We start from the raw sequence: 23,181 nt of genomic DNA on the forward strand, positions 1-23,181 counted from the left end.
CATTACATTATGCTTCAACACAAACACCAGGTAAAAAGCAATATGTTGTTTCTATACAGTTTAGCTACTATTTGTCAACCCCTTCAAATAACATTTTAAGAAATCCTTTCAAGATTTGCTGGGATTGGAAAATATTTACATCAACACACAATTGCATAACACAATTAGGATACGACATGTGCATAACATGCATTTATATGATTTTACAGATGTAAAAAAAAATGTGCTCAGGACCTACCATTTGTCCATTATCTGATGGGGGCACAGCGGTCTAAGGCACTGCACCTCAGTGATAGAGGCGTCACTACAGACCCTGGTTCGATACTGGGCTGTATCACAAACAGCTGTGATTGGGCGTCCCATAGGGCTGCACACAATTGGCCCAGCGTCGTCCTGGGTAGATTGTCATTGTAAATAAGAATTTGTTCTTAACTGACTTGCCTAGTTAAATGAAGGTTAAATTATAAAAATTATCAATGGGTCTACAGCTCTAGGCATGACAATCCTTAGTACTTCGTTAGCAATTTCTGTCTTTGACAGATTGATGTTTTCAGAAAGCCAGATGCTTCCTCAATATTTGAATTTAGATGAACTCGATCAATAATTCAGTTAATGATCATATTTGGCCCACTGGCACTGGCTGCCCTGTAGTTTACATATGACACACACAGACCACACCAAATCCAGCCTTTCAGCCCAACAACACAAAGTAACAATTGAATTCCAGCCCTCACAAACTGCAGGGTAATGGTCCTGATGTCCTCTGTTCCAGAGCCCCAGTGTATGGACCACACCATGATGAAGCAGAGACACGGATGCTGCGGAGGATACTGAGACTTGGTCTTTACATTTGATCCCATGATAGACATTCAAGTGGATGGATAGACTCTAAACATACTTATTTTAAAGGAGATACAACCTGTTCTGTGTGTTTCATCTGTGGACTTGGATTTGATTGTTATTGATGTTAGCTGCTTATAGGGACTTCAGTATACAATTTGAAGGGATACCACAGTCCTGTTTAGTCCAGACAGTTCCTGGAAGACAATTTTAGTGAACTGTATGTATTGTGAGATTTGTATTTCTGTTTTAGGTCAGGCCTATAAGTGGATGGGGCACAGCACTAAGGCTAGTGGCCTAGAGAAAGACAAATGCTGTCGTCATAACTGGTGACTATAAGCCTAAAACTGCTGGATGATTCCTCTACTTTGTCATCACATTTCATTCAAAGATTGAGCATAGTCTGGAAAAGTGAGAAATATTAAATCTTCCATTTCTCTAAATTGTATTTTTGAAACAGGCTTAGAGCAGAAGCTTTGCATAAATTGGCATTGTTTTCCTTTTCCAGTTTTTTCCCTGCTGTTATTGTTTGACTATTCCCGGCTGTTCAGAAAAGGTGCCTCCCATTGTATTTTAAATCTTTGTTAAACTGTACATTGGCTGCCTTTGTATCCCCACAGTACAATGAGAGTTTCAGATAGAGTGGCTGAATATGTCTGAATATGCCTATTCTCCCATACGAGGCTCAACACCGTTCAAATCGTCCATTAAACAGCACTCATATTAATTATAGCCAATGCGGACTGCATGGCAAAGCATTTTTGACAGATTTGCATTGGAAAGAGACTAACTATCCAGGGGTGAGTGGATTTCTAACTGTTTTGTTCGGATTGTTCTTCTCTGTTTGCATTTTCAATTGTTATGATAAAGGGAAAAATGGGAAACAGTATTTTCTGCTGTTACAATTTGCAATGTATTCCCCTCATTGATATGTGCATACTCTATACGTCTCGTGTATCAACAGCTGTCTGAGAAGTTATGAGATAATGAGTGACATTTTTGGAACATTTATTTATTCAACAGAATAAAAAGGTTATCTGTATTGTGAGTTGCAATACAACCATCTTAGATCAGATGAGAAGCCATTTGCTCTCACTGTTTGCAAAACATTAGAAAATGTTCCTTTACATAGAATTAAAATTGGTGTCTAAATGATTCCTACTGTACTGTTTTAGGTAGTAGTGGACTGAGAGGTTGTGATCCCCCCAGGTTAAACCATGGGAGACTGGTCCATTCTCGGACGCTTCCTGTCCGAGGTGCAGAACCACTCCACAGTGATCGGCAAGATCTGGCTGACCATGCTGCTGATCTTCCGCATCCTGCTGGTGACCCTGGTGGGGGACGCGGTGTACAGCGATGAGCAGTCCAAGTTCACCTGCAACACCCTGCAGCCCGGCTGCAACACCGTCTGCTATGACACCTTCGCCCCCATCTCACACCTGCGCTTCTGGGTCTTCCAGATCGTCTTGGTCTCCACGCCGTCCATCTTCTACATCGTTTACGTCCTGCACAAGATCGCCAAGGATAAGAAGCCGGAGGTCCAGAGGGGGCAGGTGATGGCTGAGCGGACCTCCAAGAAGGTGTTTGGGCAGCTGGTGAAGAAAGGGCTGGAGAACATGGAGACTGGTATGTCCACCTACTGCCCTGGATACAGAGAGGAGTGGGGTGGTCAGGAAGGGGAGGGGGTGGAGCATAGCCTGCTAGAGGAGGACTGTGGAGAGGTAGGGGCGGACCCAACTCAGCTGTCCAGCCAGGTGCTGCTAATATACATCCTGCAAGTGCTGCTGCGCTCCGTCATGGAGATCACCTTCCTGGTGGGGCAGTACTACCTGTTTGGCTTCGAGGTGCCCCAACTGTACCACTGTGAGACCTACCCCTGCCCCACCCGCACAGACTGCTTTGTGTCACGAGCCACCGAGAAGACTATCTTTCTCAACTTCATGTTCAGCATTAGCGTGGGCTGCTTTGTGCTCAACATCGCAGAGCTGCACTACCTGGGCTGGGTCTACATCTTCCGCGTACTGTGCTCCGCTTGCTCAACCTGCTTCCAGCCCGAGAGCCACCCTGTGGGGCTGTACGACCACCACAACCCTCTGCTGCTGCAGCTCAAACACTCTCTGAGAAGCAGGCTGGTCCTGCAGACTCCCACGCCCATGGCCCAGGAGAAGGCTGGGGGCCACCTGCTCACTCACATCCCAGCCATCTCCTTTGAGACCGACTCTACTGTGGAGTGCACCTCCAAGAGGACTCCGGAAGAGAGGGACCGGGTGAAGGTTAAACTGGCCAACATGGCCTTGATGGGAAGGATCAAAAAGTCTTGGCTGTGAAATGCCCATTATGTGTGATTATCGAATTGATAATTTTCCACTTTTGAAACAACAATGGGAAAGACAGGGTTTATAGCAAAGGTTGCTCAGATTGGGCTTTTGGAAAAATTGGGAGAATGAAAGTGCACTCCTGATTCAGAGAGAAAGATCCAGCTTAATCATCCATACCATTGTTTAAATTACAATAAAAAAACATTCAAACTGTTCCTGAGTTTCGAAAGACAGAGAAAGGAAAACATCATTATCTTCAGTCTGTTCACACCTGTTCACACAAGTCCTACTGTCCACAATCTCAGGTTTCTTCAATACAAACACACCTGTTTCAGAAAACCTGATCACTTTCACATTCGAACAATGTTTGTAGGATACTTTTCAATAACTCAATAAATGTAAGTGTTGAAACCATACATAGCTGGTAACTTGAGCTCGGCAGAGTAGTTTTGACCTGTGTCCAGATGCAGTCATTTATGTTGTCTAAAGGCAATTTGTCTCTTATAACAATGTTATTTTTCTGAATAATCTAATTTAATTGACTGGTAGGTAGTCACTAACTATTTGTAGCATGTGTTCCTCTGTTTATTGATATTTACATGGTGTGTATGTGTTAAGATGTTAAGTAATTAATGTTGATATTATCCAAAGGGTTTTTAACTGAAATGTTAAATGTTGGTGTCTCGATCTCAGACATTTACGCTCATATTTGTAAATAGTATTTCAAAAATGGCAGAATCAAACAGTATTGGAATAGTGACTTGTATTTTGCATCTAGAAGTGGAAGAATTTTAGAAGAATGCTATTTCATCAGTCAAATGTTGCACTGTTTGATAAGACAGGGTAAAGAAAACCTCCATTTTAATGAGTTTAGTTGTGAGTTTGACATTTTACCACAAGAAGTCACTATAATACTATACGTTATCAAACAGGGTTGTGCTGAAAATCAAATGAACCACAGCCAAATTAATTATTTGCAACTAAGAGTAAGATTAAAAAAGACATGTATAACTCACTTTCTTGATAAAATACATTCTAAAATGTAAATATATGTGATTTCTGAGTATGTAGTGCACATATCTTTTTAAGGCCCAAAGCAGACGTTTTTATATCAATATCAAATCATTTCTGGGTAACAATTAAGTACCTTACTGTAATAGATTACGATGAAAATGGTGAAAAATGTATTTTTTGCAAAAAAAACTTTCTCAAGCAACAATTTTGCCAGGACTGTCTGGGAGTGGTCAGTGTGGAGGGGAAATTAAAACTAGCTGTTATTGGCACTCTTTGTCGTTGGTCTATAAACCAATTTACACATGGTGATGTCGCCATGGAAAGCCAAAACTCTCGCCCATGCAAACCTGCTGATTAGAAGGTGCTGTATAGATGTGAGAAACTCTCTTTTCATGGCACTTCAATATCAAAGTGAATTTTTCGTAGCAGGTTAGGAAACTGAGGTTTAGGTTAGGAAAAGGGTTAGGGTTAGTGAAAATGCTCTCCAAACCTTCTACTAAAATTACTTTGCATTGAAGTGCTGTGAAAAGAATGTGTCCCTGCTCAGGTGTTGCATGCATCAACCAATGGTTGTGTGCCAAGTCATCCATTGTGTCATCGACTGACAGATTGCTATAACATATGTGGTTAGCTGACACACAAAATACCTATCCAGGCAGTGTAAGATCTGGCAAGTGTCAGCAAGGCCTGGGCAGAGGAACATGCTCCGTATTTTCAACCAGAACTATCAGGAAGCAACCCCGATCACATTTTTGTAAAACACATTTACAGTGTTAGTTTCATCAGCTGTTGTACAATATGAAATACAATTATTTTGACTTCACAGGGCCTTTAAATGTAGGCAAACAAGTTTTCAGCATTCAAACTAATCTACCCAGCCAGATTCAGCACCATGGACAGTGAAGATCAGAATACCTGCGATCTGACGATTAGAACAACAGTGCTATTTTTTTTTTTTTGTTCAATTGAAAGTTTTATTAAAGTTCTTGTTTTTCAATCAACCAACAAAACACATTCCACATTCACAGGCTTTAAAAAAAGAAAAAGTCAAAAAATAATAATACATATGAAAAAATAAAAATACAATTAAAATGAATGATAAAGTCAAATAAAAGCATTTATTTTCCTTGGTGCACACGTACTCAAAAACGAAATTAAAATAAAAACACACAAAAAAAACATTTAACACATGCAGCAGCACTATTAAGGTTCTTATCAGCTATTTCAAGCATTCGCTGAGACGACGGGCCAATAATTTGTTTTTAGGTTTTACAGTACCTTACACAACATGTATCTGCGCATTTCCCTAGTCACCCCGTTCACTCTGTCCAGTTTGAAATATAGTTGAATAGTGAAGACCAGAGTCTATCAAACTTGGGCTGTCTCTTGTGGAGGTCATAAGTGAGCTTTTCAAGAGGAAGAAAGTCAACAATCTGGTCAATCCACATTTTAAATGTAGGAGGGGTATTTGAGGCCCACAATAGAAGAATACCTTTCTTAGCAAAGTATGTAATAGTCATAAGCAAATTTTCTCTGTCAGGATCAAGAACAAAGTTCTGCTGGGCATTAAGAAGATAGATACACGGGGTCATATCAAACTGTACCGCTAGTATTTTCTGTGCAGCAGTATGTACAGATTGCCAGAATCTGGCAATCTCCCTACAGCTCCAAAATACATGCATATAGGTTCCACTTTCAGAGGTACATCTTTTACAGTTAGGAGACATATCTGTTTTCATTCTATGGAGTCTCAAAGGAGTATAATACAATTTGTACAAAAATGTGTAATTAGATTCTTTCATTTTTACACTGGTAGAGGAGCAGTATACCCTGTCGCAAACCTCTGCCCATAACTCATCACTGATAGTCAGACCAAGGTCCTTTTCGCAGATTATTTTCAAAGGAGTAAAGGAGGAGCTTCCTTTCTCAGAAAGGAGTCTATAGATGTAAGATATTTTGCCTTTAATGGATTGTGCTGTGACAAGAAGGGTTTCAACTTCATTCAACTGAGTTCTAAACCTCTTGGAGGTAAATGAGGAAATTACATGTCTAATTTGGAAGATATTTGAAAAAATGGGATCTTGGCACATCGAATTCACTGCAGAGCTCTTGAAAGGATTTCAGTGTAGTGGTTTTCTGATGAAATAGGTCTGAAAAGGTCCTGATTCCTAGAGTATGCCAAAGATTAAAGTTGGCCTCCCTCAGGGCTTTTGGCAAGTCTGGGTTGCCCACTATAGGCGAGTGAGAACATATTTGGGAGGAAATGCCCAGGTATTTCTTACAGTCCCTCCACGCTAGTAGGGTGCTGTAAATCACAAAGGTTTTGGCTATGTTGCCCACTTCACTAAAGTTATTAATGAATATAATTGAGCTTAAGGGCAATGAACCACAGGATTGGGCTTCTATCTGAATCCACGTTGACTCTTGTCTGTTTGTGATCCATGTTGTACCAGTAGTACAATTGAAGGGAGGGAAGGGCAAGACCACCCTTAGATTCAGGTTTCGATAGAGTGGAAAACTTGATCCTAGGTTTTTTATTGCCCCATATAAATTCGGTGATGCTTTGGTTAGTTGTTTTGAAAAAGGAACCTACTGGGAGATAGCATGGGAGCATCTGAAATAAGTAGTTCAGTCTAGGGAGGACGTTCATACGGATTACATTAATTCTTCCTACTAAGCTAATTGGGAGGGAGATCCAGGTTTGGAGATCGTTCTTGATTCGGTCCAGGAGTGGAAGATAATTTTCCTTAAAAAGGCTATTCAGATCTGGTGTTATGAAGATCCCGAGGTATTGAAACCCCTGTGTTTTCCATTGGAAAGGACAAAGTGTCTTCATAGAGCTGGTGAGTGTAATATTGAGAGGGCAGGCAGTGGATTTGTTAAAATTGATCTTATAACCTGAAAACTTGCCATACTGAGCAATTGTGTCTAAAATGAGAGGGAGGGATTTCTCAGGGTTGGATATGTAGAGCAAGACATCATCCGCGTAAAGCGAAATCTTGTGCTGCAGGCCGCCTGCAGAAACACCCATAATACTTGGATTGCTCCTTATCAGCTCTGCCAGAGGCTCCGCCCCCAACAAGTAGAGCAGCGGGGACAGCGAGCACCCTTGTCTTGTGCCCCGTTCCAGAGGGAATCTGTCAGAGTTCAGTCCATTAGTAGTCACCATGGCATTTGGATGAGAGTATAGTGATTTGATCCATTTAATAAAATTTGGGCCCATATTGAACTTTTCTAAGACTGAAAACAGAAAGCTCCACTCCATCCTGTCAAACGCCTTCTCAGCATCCAGTGAAGCCAGTAGGACAGGGGTCTTCTGTGCGTTTACTTGATCAATAATATCAAAAAGACGGCGAATGTTATCAGAAGAGTATCTGTCTCTAATAAATCCAGTTTGGTCCGCTTTTATTATTTTGGGAAGAAGAGTGTTAAGTCTTTTGGCGAGCAATTTGGTAATTATTTTATAGTCGAAATCCAACAAGCTTATGGGCCGGAAGGACGAGCAGGATAGGGGGTCCTTGTCTTTTTTTAGCAACACTGTAATGCGAGCTGTGTGCATTGAGTCTGAGAGAACTCCGTTTTTGCCTCCAGGATCTCCTCAGGAGTGAAGGGGTAGTGGAGATCTTCTTGGTCGGTCTCTGATAGTTTAGGTAGCGAGATTCCCTCTAGGAAAGAGTGGAGTTCTGCCTCCGTGTGTTTTCTCTCAGAGGTATATAGTTTGCAGTAAAAATCATGAAAAGTTAAATGGATCTTTTTTGGGTCATATGTGACCTCGTCCTCTGCTGTTCGGATAGCCATGATTGTACGCTCTGACTGCTCCTTTTTTAATTGGTAAGCAAGCAATCTACTGGGCCTATTGCTATACTCATGGTATTTCTGTTTAGTAAAGAAAACCTTTTTTTTTTTATCTCCCGAGTGTAGTCCAAATTCAGTTTGGCTTTGGATGCTTTAAGATGACTCCAGGAGGTGCTGTCTAGGGATTGTTTATGTATTTTTTCACAGCATTCCAGCTCCCTCTCAAGATCTAGCCTGTGTGCTTCCATTGCTTTTTTCTTAGAGGAAGCATATGCAATTAGATGACCTCTTAGTGTGGCTTTAGCAGCGTCCCACATTGTGGCCGGAGAAACAGGAGAATCTTTATTGTCTTGTGTGTAGTTGTCTACCAATGTATGGAATGCTTCGTTTGATAGCATGGAGGTGTTGAATTTCCAGCTCTTTGACTTTGGGATGTTTTTGCAGAGGTCAAAGCGGAGGTGGACAAAGGAGTGATCTGAAAGTGCTATGGGTCCGATTGTACAAGTGGCTGAATTTATGAAACTCTTTGGGATAAAAATGTAATCTATACGGGAGTAGGTGTTATGGACATTAGAGTAGTATGTATAGTCCATAGATGAGCTATTAGTCTCTCTCCAGATATCTATCAGTCCCATCTCTTTAGTAAGAGAGTTCAACATCTTTGCAGATCTAGGATTTGTGGTGGGGACTTGAGATGATTTGTCTAGGGTTGGGTTAAGGGTACAATTAAAATCTCCAGCCACCACTCCTATGGAGACACAATGCTCATTGAACAGGGTTATAATTTTTGACAAAGAAGGCAGGAGTATCTGTGTTAGGGGCGTATATGTTTAATATAGTAATTGGTTGACCATATAGTGACCCAGTTATCAAAATAAATCTCCCCTCTGGATCAGATATGTTTTTGTCAAATATGAATGGAACATTTTTATGGATAAGTATGGCTGTGCCTCTACTGTTTGATTTGAAAGATGAGAAATACACCTGTCCCACCCAAGCTCTGCTGAGTTTGGCATGTTCAGCATCACAGAAGTGTCTCTTGTAATAGCGATGTCTGCTTTTTCCTTTTTTAGAGCACATAGTGTCTTTTTTCGTTTTATTGCATGCCCTAGACCATGGCAGTTCCATGTCAATAGATTCAAGGTACTAGTCATCGTCATCGAGCAGTAATCGAACTTTAGTGCAAGTCATCGCTGGGTAAAAATGGATGGTAATTACAGCTGCGTTCACATAAAAGGAAAATAAATGGTGTACATAAAATAATAATCTCTGAACACCCCAGCCGAGTTCCCAAACAACTCGACACATCCCGTTGGATCTATTACCCCCCCGCTCAGTCTCAATTCTGTGTTCCGAATAAAACAAAAACCGGGAACAGTTAGCAACGCACAACACCTCTCCCCACCAAATAAATGCCTCATCCTCTCCACCCCGCATTGAGTAAATAACATAGTTGCCCTCGTCCAGACCACAGTAAAAGAGGGGAGAAAAATAAAATCAATAGCCAAGCCTACATATACCTCCCCCGAGGGACATAGGGAACCCCAAGTAATAATAGCAGAAACAACAAAAAAACAGGGAAATAAAAGTAGGCTGAAACATTAGTAGGCCTAGGTTAGGCTATACAGCCCATCCCTCTCAGTTAAAGGAAAATAAATATAAATTGGACGGCTATAATGACCTTTAGGGGGTGGGTCTCTGGATATCGGCTATATGTCGTCTTACCTCCTTTAGTAATGGCATTAATCGCATTTAGTCATTGGTCTGTTTCTCATTGGCCAGGATTGTCTTTCAAAAAACGTTTTGCCTCTTCGGGAGTTTTGAAGTGTCGCAAGGCTCCTTGGTGAAGAATCCTGAGCTCGTTTGGGTATTTGAATCCCCTGAAGATGCCTCGATCAATGGAGTATTTCTTCACTTCGTTGAATTCTCTGCGCTTTCGGCGTATTCCAGCTGACAGGTCCTGGTGTAAAGCGAGTTTGGCGTTTCCCACTGTGATGGTGTTGTTTTTCGCCGCCTGTAGGACTCGTTCCTTGTCGGTGAATCTCAGGAAACGTATGGTGATTGGGCGCGGTGGTTGTCTGGCTGCTGGTGGGGGCCTCAGTGCTCGGTGAGCTCTCTCGAGTTCTATGGGCCTGTCGGTGGACATGTGGAGTCACTCGGGAAGTTTGTCTTGCAGGTAGCGGATCAGTGGCATGTTTCCCTCTTCTTTTTCACCCAGATTGAATAGAACACAATTATTCCTTCGCCCCCTGTTTTCCAGGTCCTCTGTTTTCTCTTCCAGATGCTCGATTTTCTTTTTAGCATATGCTATTGTTTCCATGGCATCTGTCAATAAGTTTTCCATGGATAGGATTCGCTCTCTGCCTCGTCCAGGCGCCCCGCGTTTATGGTTATCTTGTTGTTGATGTCAGGCAAAGCGTTTTCCAGGATTGTCACCTTGCCCCCTATCGCACTGAGCTGAGAGTTAATGGCATCTAATTTAGTGTTTAGTTCTGTACGTTGGGATCTCAACTCAGAAAGGATGTCTTCGACAGAGTGCGAGGTTGGCATTCGTTGTGCCTCGTGGGGGAGCGGGTTCTCTTGCTCCTGGCTAATGGCGCTAGTTTTTTCTGAAGCTAGCTTCTTCTTGGAGGCTTTTTCCGTCGCTAATACTCGAGTCCGGGTAAAAATGTCACCTGTAGTGTCGCCGCCATGACTTTTTCTTACTAAAGCTAAATGAGTTTGAACTTGGAGTGGAGGTAAGATTAGGAATTGGAAACTACTTGTGCGGAGCTCTTAGTTCATGCGGCCATCCCGTCCAAGGGTCACGTGATCCCCAACAGTGCTATTTTAAGTGATTTTCAAGACACCCAAAGTCAATTTAAATCCACAACAAAATCTGCAGGATAAAAAGCAATATAATCAAACATTCAAATAAGTAAACAGGCTATATTAAAGTGCACTAAACATAGAGACAGATTAACCATGGAGAACACGAAACATGATGACAGATTAACCAGGGAAGTGAATTTAACAGAGGTTAAAGCTAAAACAACAGAATCTGGGTACGTCTGTGTGAAGAGGTGTGGCTTTAGTGTGGATTTGAATAGTACACAAGTAGGCCTACGCTATTTTTGCACTGTAAAACCTTTTTTTAAGTGTTATGTTTTCCCAGATTCATAGTGTTATGCAGCCCAGGCCTATCTAGGAAGGCTGGGCATAAATTGTTTGCTCACAGCATCACATGATGACGTGGGCAACATAAACACTTAAACTCTGTAGATTAAAGTTAATAGTAATCAAAACTAATTTCACCACGAAAGGAAGTGCAATCGAAATGAATGAAGAAGACAGGGTAATTCTAGTGAGTTAATAAAATGACAAGGTGTTGCCTGTCAGCGTTGTAGACTACTGCCTCACAAGCCCGGGCTTTAGTGGCACTGGCATACGCGCTTGCCTCTGCACTGAAGGAGCCACCGAACGCGTCCCCGTTGCAGATCTCACTTTCTCCCGCTACAGTATGTCCTACAATGACACATTTGGTGGGGATTGGCAGCCAACAATAGGATTGGATTGGGACTAAATCAAAGAATAAAACGATATTGAAATGAATAGTATTAACAAATATTTCCCAGAAGATTTTGGGTTCAACCTAAGGCTGACTAGGACAGATCAATCAACTTGATCCGACACAGTAAGCCTACATGTCATACGTAAGTAAATCCACAAGAGAGACAATATTGCAAAGGCAGGACCATGTTCGATGGAAGGCGTAGGGGTAGGCAATCGAAAACGTTTGACGGGGAAATTTCTGTCAATATTAGCTAGTCCTACTGAGTGGGCAAGTAACCTTTCCCGCGCTCTTCCTAAAAATACTATTTGTGATGTCATAAAGGTCTAACGTTCCATGACGTAGCATGTAGCCCTAAATTACAGTCCCTGCTTGCAATATTGTCCTCACTCTCGACCTGAACTCAACTTGAATGTAACCAACACAGACAAGGACATGCTTTTTGAGATATAAAATAGCTTGAATGGATGAAGAAAGGGTAAGCTAAATTACTTCATACAATATTGGGGGAAAGTAAAAAAGGGTAAAGCAATATAAGCGGATATTTCTTGTAAAAAGCTATAACATATTGTAAAGCAAATGTACCATTCTTTATAAAGTCACCAGCTTAGCGCTGATATGGCTGTAGCTCTATTTATGATGTCCTCTGCACAGATCTACTCTGACATTGACATATTATTACTTATTGGAATGTCTGTCCTTCAGGTAGCACAGAGGGAGGATGGTGATCCTCAGAGGGAAGGAAAGGAAGTTGTTGAGGAAGAACCGGTGGCCACGCCCAAAGAGGAGGCCAAGAAGGGAAGGAAGGTAAGATGGCAGGAGTGACAGAGCACATAATAGGCCTACTGGGTTACACTCTGTACCTGATAGCAGTCATACCATAGATATCTATATATCTCAGATAACAGTAGCTGTTTTCAAAACGTGTTTTAAGAGCTGCTTTGATCTGGCCCATAGCCTATTCATAAATTGTCTCAGAGTAGGAGTGCTTATCTAGGATCAGTTTTGCATTTGAGATCATAATGAATACAATTATTTGGGCAAGGTTGAGCACACACCTTATCTGATGAACTTTATGTATACGGGCCCTGGTGTTACATGTCTGCCATCATTTGAGCTCTGGAATCTGTTCTGTTCTATCCTAGGCAAAAAGTAAGAGGAGTGGCAAGAAGTCAAGGAAGCTGGGCACTGACAACGATGCAGGTCAGAGATTTACCTCTGTAGTACTACATTGTTTCTCTATTCTGTCTGTGATGTGCAGGTTGTATTATCCATTTTCAATGAAACTGTAGTCTACTGTAATCAGTAAGAAAGGTCACATAGATAGCTTTATTAAAATAGGCCTATTCTAAAACCCTAAAACAATGAAATCAGAGTATTAAGAGATAAAATGTCTGATTTCTCTTTAATTTTGCTTCTACTTCCTCTACGGCAATCACATCTTTAGTCTCCAGGAATAAACACCTGGATAGAGGATCTGTAATTGAGCTCCTGGAGAAGAAAGCTGTTAAGGCTGCATTCGGCCCAGGCAACAAGGATGAGATGGAATACTCCTACCCAATCCTCATCTCATTCCTGCGCAATCTTACTGATGAGTATGTTAAAAGTTTTTCTGTAATGTTCAACATTTATGAAATATTGTGCAGTGGGAACTAAACACTAACTAAAACACTTATTTTAAATTGTCTAGGCAGTGGCAAGTGATCTACAAAGGACTAAAAAACCCTGTAAGTTTCCCTACCTGCCTTTGACCTTTGATGTGTCAATGATCTGTTGAATTCAGAGATTAGCCATCAAGTCATATTCTGTTATTCATGTTCTCTGTCAGACTTCATCAAACTTTGAATTCAGTCACAGACAAGAATAACAATGTTGATCAAATGCATTCTGTTCGATCTAGAATACTTTACATCACAGTTCCATTGAAAAGACTGTTTTTGTTCTGTTTGTTCAAAACAGATGACGAAGGAACAGCTTGCCAAATTGTGCAAGACAATTGTAACCTTCATCGCACAGACCACCCTGCAGATCCTGCTGCCAGCCCTGGCCCGCGTACTTGGGGTAAAGGACTTTGCTGACGACGACACTGACTCACCCAAGAGGGGTGGCAGTGCAAGATCCTTTGCTGCCTTTGATCAGGAAAGACTGGAGCTCATCCAGGAAGTTAGATATCTGGCGAAGAAAATGTATAAGGGCGGCACAGGGGCTCAACATCTCAGGTCCCTAACACCCTCTTCTAAGAGGTATGTTCCCCTCAAGGTTTTCATGTATGGATTTCACCGAGATCATCTATCCCAGTGTTAGCCAATGCAATTTACTCTATCTGATGTAGTACAAAATGTAATGTATCAGCCTTTGAGCATATTCAAATGAATGAGCATGTAAAGCGATCAAAAGGACATGTAGATATTTAGAATACTAAAATTACAACGCTTGACCGATTTGCCAAGTTAAGACAGGAATTATCATGCTTTGCTTGTTCGTTTTAAAGTTCCCAGACCTCAGTGAAAGTCCTCCTGGGAATGACAGAGGACAGAATCATCAAAAGTGTCCAGGAGCAACTGTCTGATCATAATATCCTGTCCTCTTGCCCACCTGAGCTGACTGTTGGTCTTATCAAGGTGGTGGTCGAACAGCTTAACTCTGCCCTCTCTGCGACCATCAGCAGAGCCATTTCAGGGCGGTCCTCCCCTATTTCTTCTGGTACCCAGGCCGCTGAACAAATGGTCAACATGGTCCAGAAATGTTTTGATGATCACACCACCCCAGAGGACCAGAGCTCTACCTCTGTATTAGAGTCATGCATTCCACCTGCAACAGAAGAAGTGATGACTGTTATCGCAGAGATGGTGGGTGAATTGGAAAAAGAAGATCCGGAATTGGCTAAGGTTTTTCGAGAAGTGGCCGTGAAAGTTAAAATGTTGGCATCTGGCAGTGACCTTGTAGTGGAGCACCTGGATGTTGAAGACTCTCCTGTTCCAGAGGAGCTGAACATAATATGTACATCTTGCAAAGCAATGATGCAAAATCTTGGCACTCTGTTTAGTGTGAAGTTCAAGACCAAAGCCTCAAAGGCTGTGAGTGAAATTCTTGTGAGAAGGTTAATGAGCGATATCTCTGGTATGGTTCAACCTTCTCATTCGTTTAGTACCACTCCAAGCTTGATGAATGCATCTAGCCCATCTGACAGGATCCTTGATTCTGCGGCCACTGAGCTCATACAGACCAAAGTAGAATCTGAGGCATCAAAAATAATTGATAACTTTGTTGAAGATGTCAAGGACATTGTGCAGTATGCTGAATTAGATCAGCCAACAAGCACCCAGAGAGATACCCAAGTGGGACACTGTACGACAAAGCGGAAACCCTTCCATGCAGCTCGTAGACTCTGCGAGAGACTTCAGGCAAAGCTGGAGACATTGTTCCTCAGAATGGGTGGAGCTCCAGTCCAAGGGGAAGAACTTATGGAAAAAGCTGACTCCAGTGCTGTGCTTCTGGAGCATACTGACTCCAGTGATCTGCCTGTTTCAATCCTGAGCTTGCCTTCCCCATGTAGGAGTGAATCCCCTATATCAGAACGTAGTTCATCTTCTTTATCTGATGGATGTGATTCAACTGACTCTGTAGGAGAGAAAACACCAGAGCAACCTGAAACCAGTAAGAGTGAGGCAATACTGCAAGTGGTCAACTCAACAGGACTTGGTTCTCTCCGTAAATGCCAAAGTGAGAACTCTCAACCATTACTGTCTCTCTGTGATTCCAACATGGTGCCCTGCACCAAAGAGGTCTTGTCCCAGATTGTGACCATGTATAGGTCAGAGGTGGCAGATTTGGAATGCACATCATCTGTTGCAGAGGGTTCCTCTTACAACTCCCTTGAAGTCTGTGGCTTTTTGGACAGTGTCATGTCTTATCTAGAAGACATGCCTGTGTCTGGTTCTTCATGGTTGGAAGGATTAAGAGATACTCCAGCCTCAGTCATTGAGAAACTCTCCAGTGAGGAGTTCCAGATGAACGCTACCAACGAAGTGCGAAAAATACTGATCAAATCAGTCAGTAGCTTTCCCAGCAAAGTCAGTTCCAGCCAGACAGATTCTCAGATGTTGCCAGCAAAATCAACAATTTCCTTAAGGCATACAGATATAACTGCTTTTGAAATCGTTGGATCAATTACAAATGACATGAAGAGCCTTTTCCCACCCACAGAGTCTTCTACTACTCTATGGCAGGCAGACTCTATGCTTCAACAGAGTGATGAGAAAACCTCAGAGTACACTGAGGCCACACCCAAAGGCTCACAGTCTGGTTTGGAAGTATCTGAGAAGAAGATCTGGACAACTGCAAAGACTATTTACCACAATGTGAAGACAAAGATGAGGAATTATTTTACATGGCAAAATCCAGTCAAAGCAACAACGGCTCAAGCCAAAAAGACCCTCAGCCATATTCTGGTTTCAATTCAGAAAGAGCTGTCAAAATCGGACCAAACGGTGACTGCGCTTTCACAAATAGAGAATGTGGTTGGAATGATGCTGAAGGATGTTGAAAGGGTAAGCAGTGAATGTGGTGAGGAACTGATCTATCAAGCGCCACAGCGTTCTTCCTCCTCGTTGTCATCCTCATCTGCCAGATCAAAGAAGTCAGAGTGGGAATTTTCACTCCCTGGCACTCCCATCTCTTCTGATTTACCAGAGAGTATTACTCAGCCCATTGTGAGATGCTCAGTCATCGACATGGGCAAATCTACTAAGCCAAAAACATTGGTGTGTGATGCCAGGGAAAGCATGTCTGCAATAGTGGATACCATCATAAAGGAGGTACATCCAGAGGAAGAAGGGGAGGTTGCATTCCAACCTGATCTAACAGCTGCAATAGCAAGACTGGAGGAGCTCATATCTCAGGGTAGGATTGGTGCTCTCTCACGTGATCTTACTCACCAAGTCAACCGCATCATTTCTGAGAGCAACTTGACCCCTCTGGTTCTGACAGTGGCGGCTGGAAAGAGTGCATCCGATACAGTCCTTACTGAGCTGAAGAGGAATGACAAGACGGTGGGGAAGCCCACAGCTTACAAGCTGGTTCAGCTTTTTGCAGAGGAGTCTGTGAAGCGCCTCTTGCTTCCTAGCCTTGTGCCCTCTACAGCTTCAATGAGTTTGGCTCAGGGAGTTAGTGTGCCGGCTAGCGTATCTGAAGATAGGATTTCATGTTATTTTTCTACATCAGCATTTAGTGACACAGTCAGCCTGTTTACCAAAGTAATGGTAAGCCAGGTCATGGACTCTGTGGTTTCTGATGCACAAAGCAGAGGGTCATCTCCAACCGGAACTGTAACTGATATAGGCAGTCTACTGAGTGGTAAGTCCTACCCTCTGCCATCTTTCTCCGCCATCAGCATGACAACAAGTGGGACCTCCAATGCTGCACGAGGCTTTGAGGCCAACATAGATGCTGAGGAAAGGGATACCATCAGTTGTTTCGGTGTACCTCAGAGCATTGTTTGTGATCAGAATTCAACCAGCCCGGATGTTGCTTCGCTTTCAACCCCATCCACTGACAACTTAGTCAGTGATGATGACTTCACCGGCCTCATCAGCATGTTAGTGGTGAGACTTCTGTCAAAAATCCAAACCCAAACTGATCTGTACCCAACTGACGTCACACGCACGTCACAAGACCTGATTCCAAAAGTTATAGCTGCCTTCTGTGCATGGTCAGGCTGCTCTGAGACCCAAGCTTATCCCAAGAACCTGAAGAGTCACAAAGTATACAGCACCGTCTACAAACATCTGTTGAAGGAGTTTGGCTCAGAGAAAATACTCCAACTGGCCGTGTCGACTCAGGACTCCACTTTCAATAGGATTCTTGTGAAGTCATTGAGCAAGGAGCTTCTCCACAGTTGTAACGAGGCATCAAGAGCAGCCTCAAGAACATCTTTCGAAGCCACCAGGCCAGAAGCTCTTCTCATGGCTGAAGATGTGAAGGCTACCAGAGGGAAGCTGTCTTTCCTACAAAGGCTTGCCAGACTGAAATTCAACTTAAAGGTACATCACACTTATTTAAGTTAACAATTGTGTCAATGTGAGTAAACAATGTTATTTAGAGAAAATGTAAAACCATCCATTAATTCCAAAACCATTTATAAATCTTGTTGTGCTGGTGTGTAAGATGTGATCGTTATTACCGTGAGATTGTTCTGCTGTGACAGTTGTTTTGACATGTTTTTGTTTTAGCCATTCATGATGGGAAACAAGAAGGATTCCAATAAGAAATCCCGCCATTCTGAATCCAAAGACCAGACTACTGCTGAAGATATCATGTGTAAGTCCATACAGCAGGACATTTACTGTTTGAGATATTGGTGTACAAAGCTGCTATTGCAAAAATATTAAACCCTATATACAGTACATTATATATTATCGATAGTAATCTCTTATGTAAAATTATTTATAGTTTCCAAATCTCAAGATTCTGGTTCTCATTTATTTGTGAAAGTAATAATGAGTTGAAACTAAGAATACAATATACCATCATTTCTAAATGAAAGTGCATGTCAACTCTCTCTCTCTTCTGTCGCCCAACATAGTGGCACATCCTGCCACATTTGGACTCCCAGAGGGTCTTCCCTCCACCTCTCAACAGGAGAAGCCTCGCAAAAGTCACCTTCTAATCAGGATGTTTTCCACCATCTCCATAGGCCTATCCAAGCCATTCAAACGGTTTTCAAAGCAAGCTTAATACAACAATTTCCTTTAATACAGTAATATTTGCATTGAATTGATGGCCTTTGTCTTCTTTATTGTTGCCCTGTTAACACATTTGATTAGAAAATACATAGTATATTTAGTTTAGTTTATTATGCAGTCATAGTCACGGTGTAGGCTAAACAAAGTAATGTTGTCCTGAATAATGTATAGAACATGCACCCACCCACACACACACACACACACACACACACACACAGTGTTATTCATTGAGCTCACACACATAGTTGTCACACCCTGGTCAAAGTATTTTGTGTTTATCTTTATTTATTTGGTCAGGCCAGGGTGTGGCATGGGTTTTTGTATGTGGTGTGTATGTATGGGGATTGTAGCTAGTGGGGTGTTCTAGCTAAGTCTATGGCTGTCTGAAGTGGTTCTCAATCAGAGGCAGGTGTTTATCGTTGTCTCTGATTGGGAACCATATTTAGGCAGCCATATTCTTTGAGTTTGTCGTGGGTGATTGTCCTTTGTGTCCTGAAGTCATTGTTCTGTGTTAGGAGACACAAGTATAGGCTGTTTCGGGTTTTGTTAAGTTTATTGTTTTGGTAGTGTTTGTGTTTAGTGTGTTAATTCATTAAACATGGATTGCAATAGACACGCCGCATTTTGGTCCGACTCTCCTTCACATAAAGAAAACCGTTACAGAATCACCCACCACAAAGGGACCAAGCAGCGTGTCAACAGGCAAGAACAGCCCAAAGTGGAGTACAGTATGGACTATACTTCTTGGGAGGAGATAGACAGGTGGGCGGTCGACCCAGGGAGAGTGCCGGAGCCCGCCTGGGATTCGATGGAGCAGTGCGCGGAAGGATATAGGAGAATGGAGTTTGCGAAGCAAGCAAGGCGGCGCGGACGGAGGCCCCATAGTCAGCCCCAAAAATTTCTTGGGGGGGGGCTCAGGGAGAGTGTGGCAGAGTCAGGAGCCAGACCTGAGCCAACTCTCCCTGTTTATCGTGAGGAGCCAAGGAGGAGACCAGAACCAGAGCCGGTGTTGGAGGTGAACGAAACAGAGACTGTGAAGGAGTTAATGGGGAAATTGGAGGAGAGAGAAATGAGGGAGTTGCTGTGTTGGTGTTTTAAACATGGAATTCGCCCGACGGAGCGTGTCGGGGATTTGATGGCACCTGGGTCAGCGCTCCATACTCGTCCTGAGGTGCGTGTTAGTCGGCTGGTGAAGATGGTGCCAGTCTCACGTACCAGGCCTCCTGTGCACCTCCCTAGCCTTGCACGTCCTGTGCCAGCACCGCTCTCAAGATCTCCAGTACGCCTTCACGGTCTAACCCATCCTGTGCCACCTCCACACCCCAGCCCTCCGGTAGCAGCTCCCCGCACCAGGCTTCCTGTGCGTGTCCTCGGCCCAGTACCACCAGTGCCAGCACCACGCATCAGGCCTACAGTGCGCCTCGCCTGTCCAGCGCTGTCGGAGCCCTCCTCCTCTCCAGCGCTGTCGGAGTCTCCCGCCTGTTCAGAACTGCCAGTTAGCATAGAGCTGCCAGTTAGCATAGAGCTGCCAGTTAGCATAGAGCTGCCAGTTAGCATAGAGCTGCCAGTTAGCATAGAGCTGCCAGTCTGCAAGGAGCTGCCAGTCTGCAAGGAGCTGCCAGTCTGCAAGGAGCTGCCAGTCTGCAAGGAGCTGCCAGTCTGCAAGGAGCTGCCAGAGCTGCCTGTCTGCAAGGAGCCGCCAGAGCTGCCTGTCTGCAGGATGCCGCCAGAGCTGCCAGTCTGCAAGGAGCCGCCAGAGCTGCCAGTCTGCAAGGAGCCGCCAGAGCTGCCAGTCTGCAAGGAGCCGCCAGAGCTGCCAGTCAGCATGGAGCAGCCAGGGCCGCCAGTCAGCATGGAGCAGCCAGGGCCGCCAGTCAGCATGGAGCAGCCAGGGCCGCCAGTCAGCATGGAGCAGCCAGGGCCGCCAGTCAGCATGGAGCAGCCAGGGCCGCCAGTCAGCATGGAGCAGCCAGTCAGCATGGAGCAGCCAGTCAGCATGGAGCAGCCAGAGCAGCCAGTCAGCATGGAGCAGCCAGAGCAGCCAGTCAGCATGGAGCAGCCAGTCAGCATGGAGCAGCCAGAGCTGCCAGTCAGCATGGAGCTGCCAGTCAGCATGGAGCTGCCAGTCAGCATGGAGCAGCCAGTCAGCATGGAGCAGCCAGAGCTGCCAGTCTGCATGGAGCAGCCAGAGCTGTCAGTCAGCATGGAGCAGCCAGTCAGCATGGAGCAGCCAGAGCTGCCAGTCGACCAGACTCTTCCAGAGCTGCCAGTCGACCAGACTCTTCCAGAGCTGCCAGTCGACCAGACTCTTCCAGAGCTGCCAGTCGACCAGACTCTTCCAGATCTGCCAGTCGACCAGACTCTTCCAGATCTGCCAGTCGACCAGACTCTTCCAGATCTGCCAGTCGACCAGACTCTTCCAGATCTGCCAGTCGACCAGACTCTTCCAGATCTGCCAGTCGACCAGACTCTTCCAGATCTGCCAGTCGACCAGACTCTTCCAGATCTGCCAGTCGACCAGGATCTGCCAGTCAGCCAGGATCTGCCAGTCAGCCAGGATCTGCCGAAACCACCAGCCAGCCAGGATCTGGTAGATTCATCAACCTGCCTGAGCTTCCTCTCACTCCTGAGCTTCCTCTCACTCCTGAGCTTCCTCTCACTCCTGAGCTTCCCCTCAGTTCCGAGCTGCCTCAGTCCCGAGCTGCCCCTCAGTCCCGATCTGCTCCTCAGTCCAGTGGGGTTCTGGGTGAGGACTACTAGGCCATGGTCGGCGGCGAGGGTGGACTATCCAGGGACGCGAGGAGAAGGGACTAAGACATTGATTGAGTGGGGTCCACGTCCCGCGCCGGAGCCGCCACCATGGACAGACGCCCACCCGGACCCTCCCTATTGTTTTGAGGTGCGTTCGGGAGTCCGCACCTTAGGGGGGGGGTTCTGTCACACCCTGGTCAAAGTATTTTGTGTTTATCTTTATTTATTTGGTCAGGCCAGGGTGTGGCATGGGTTTTTGTATGTGGTGTGTATGTATGGGGATTGTAGCTAGTGGGGTGTTCTAGCTAAGTCTATGGCTGTCTGAAGTGGTTCTCAATCAGAGGCAGGTGTTTATCGTTGTCTCTGATTGGGAACCATATTTAGGCAGCCATATTCTTTGAGTTTGTCGTGGGTGATTGTCCTTTGTGTCCTGAAGTCATTGTTCTGTGTTAGGAGACACAAGTATAGGCTGTTTCGGGTTTTGTTAAGTTTATTGTTTTGGTAGTGTTTGTGTTTAGTGTGTTAATTCATTAAACATGGATTGCAATAGACACGCCGCATTTTGGTCCGACTCTCCTTCACATAAAGAAAACCGTTACAATAGTACTTCAGATATGATCCATATGATCCAAGATCGCATAGCAGTTCAGACGTCTTTTGTCCTCGTCTTGTCGTGTCCTGTATATATATATATTTACAACTTTTTTCACATACATTTTATTTTTATTTTCCATCAACTCATCTTCTAAACACTCTCCTGCAACCAGCCTCACCAATTTATATTTATAAAAAAGTATTATTTACCTCAGATCTGCAATCCTTCAGGAAGCTAGCCAGAAACTCCAGGAGGCTGGCCAGAAACTAGCCAGAAACTAGCCAGAAGCTAGCCAGAAGCTAGCCAGGAGCTAGCCAGAAGCTAGCCAGGAGCTAGCCCAGAAGCTAATCCAGAAGCTAATCAGAAGCTAACCACGGTTTGTGGTCATCGGCTGTCCTTTAGCTCGAAAATCTATCGAAAATCTATCGCCAGTTTTGTACGGCGCAGCGCGGAACGGAACATACCGGACCAATTTTTCTCTCCATGTCCCTGGATTTCAACTGCTCTCTGGACATTCATACTCGGATCTCACAGCTAGCTAGCTGCTATCCGTGTGACAGTCGGCTTTCGTCGATTCCGGAGCAAACATCGATTGTTCCGGTGCTAGCCAGCTCCGTCAATCACTCCTGAGTTCCATCATTCACTCCTGGGCTGCAGTCACCTATCCGGACCCGTTTCACTGCCTACGCGGAGCCCCACCGGGCCTTCACAACCGGACTGACGACGTTATCTACCTGAATGAGATCCGGCTGGCTCCTCTGTCGCGACGTTACCTGAACGCCCATCTGCGGCCCGCTAACCGTTAGCTGTCTTACCGGCTGCTATCTGAATAGACAATCGGACAATTTATTTATTTTTATTATTATTATGTTTTCTTCTCGGGCCTCTATAACTATATCTATTGTTCTTATTTTTGTTGTTGTTGTGTGATTTGGATTAATCCCCTCTACCACACGGAACCCCACTAATCTACTGACCGAACGCAAGAGGTGGCTAACAACAGACTCCATCCTATGCTAGCTTGCTACCGGTTGGCTTGGCTAGCTGTCTAAATCGCCGTGACCCTAAACCAACCTCTCCACTCACTGGATGGACCCTTTTGATCACTCGACTAAGCATGCCTCTCCTTAATGTCAATATGTCTTGTCCATTGCTGTTCTGGTTAGTGTTTATTGGCTTATTTCACTGTAGAGCCTCTAGTCCTGCTCACTATACTTTATCCAACCTATTAGTTCCACCACCCACACATGCAATGACATCTCCTGGTTTCAATGATGTTTCTAGAGACAATATCTCTCTCTTCATCACTCAATACCTAGGTTTACCTCCACTGTATTCACATCCTACCTTACCTTTGTCTGTACATTATACCTTGATGCTATTTTATCGCCCCCAGAAACCTCCTTTTACTCTCTGTTCCAGACGTTCTAGACGACCAATTCTTATTGCTTTTAGTCGCACCCTTATTCTACTCCTCCTATGTTCCTCTGGCGATGTAGAGGTGAATCCAGGCCCTGCAGTGCCTAGCTCCACTCCTATTCCCCAGGCGCTCTCTTTTGACGACTTCTGTAACCG

The 23,181-nt window shown here is 44.2% G+C and overlaps 3 protein-coding genes across 3 annotated transcripts; all 3 read left to right on the plus strand.

Annotated features, from left to right (window-relative positions):
• The first annotated feature begins 709 nt into the window (after positions 1-709).
• On the plus strand, positions 710-4,355 carry LOC110507143 (gap junction delta-2 protein-like). Its single transcript, XM_021586999.2, has one exon. The coding sequence runs from the start codon at positions 2,058-2,060 to the stop codon at positions 3,165-3,167; it is 1,110 nt and encodes a 369-aa protein (XP_021442674.2). The 5' UTR covers positions 710-2,057; the 3' UTR covers positions 3,168-4,355.
• A 6,413-nt stretch (positions 4,356-10,768) lies between these two features.
• Positions 10,769-13,921, plus strand: LOC118944742. The gene is made up of 5 exons (XM_036965392.1): positions 10,769-12,324; positions 12,663-12,720; positions 12,965-13,112; positions 13,208-13,244; positions 13,477-13,921. Exons 1-5 carry the CDS (start codon positions 12,136-12,138, stop codon positions 13,819-13,821), a joined length of 777 nt encoding a protein of 258 aa, XP_036821287.1. The 5' UTR covers positions 10,769-12,135; the 3' UTR covers positions 13,822-13,921.
• Positions 13,922-16,824: 2,903 nt separating this feature from the next.
• Positions 16,825-18,435, plus strand: LOC118944741. Its single transcript, XM_036965389.1, has 3 exons — positions 16,825-17,558; positions 17,748-17,835; positions 18,101-18,435. The coding sequence occupies exons 1-3, from the start codon at positions 16,911-16,913 to the stop codon at positions 18,250-18,252; spliced, it is 888 nt and encodes a 295-aa protein (XP_036821284.1). The 5' UTR covers positions 16,825-16,910; the 3' UTR covers positions 18,253-18,435.
• Positions 18,436-23,181: the final 4,746 nt, after the last annotated feature.

The sequence above is a fragment of the Oncorhynchus mykiss genome, chromosome 27 (assembly GCF_013265735.2).
Source record: "Oncorhynchus mykiss isolate Arlee chromosome 27, USDA_OmykA_1.1, whole genome shotgun sequence".
NCBI classification, from domain to species: domain Eukaryota; kingdom Metazoa; phylum Chordata; class Actinopteri; order Salmoniformes; family Salmonidae; genus Oncorhynchus; species Oncorhynchus mykiss.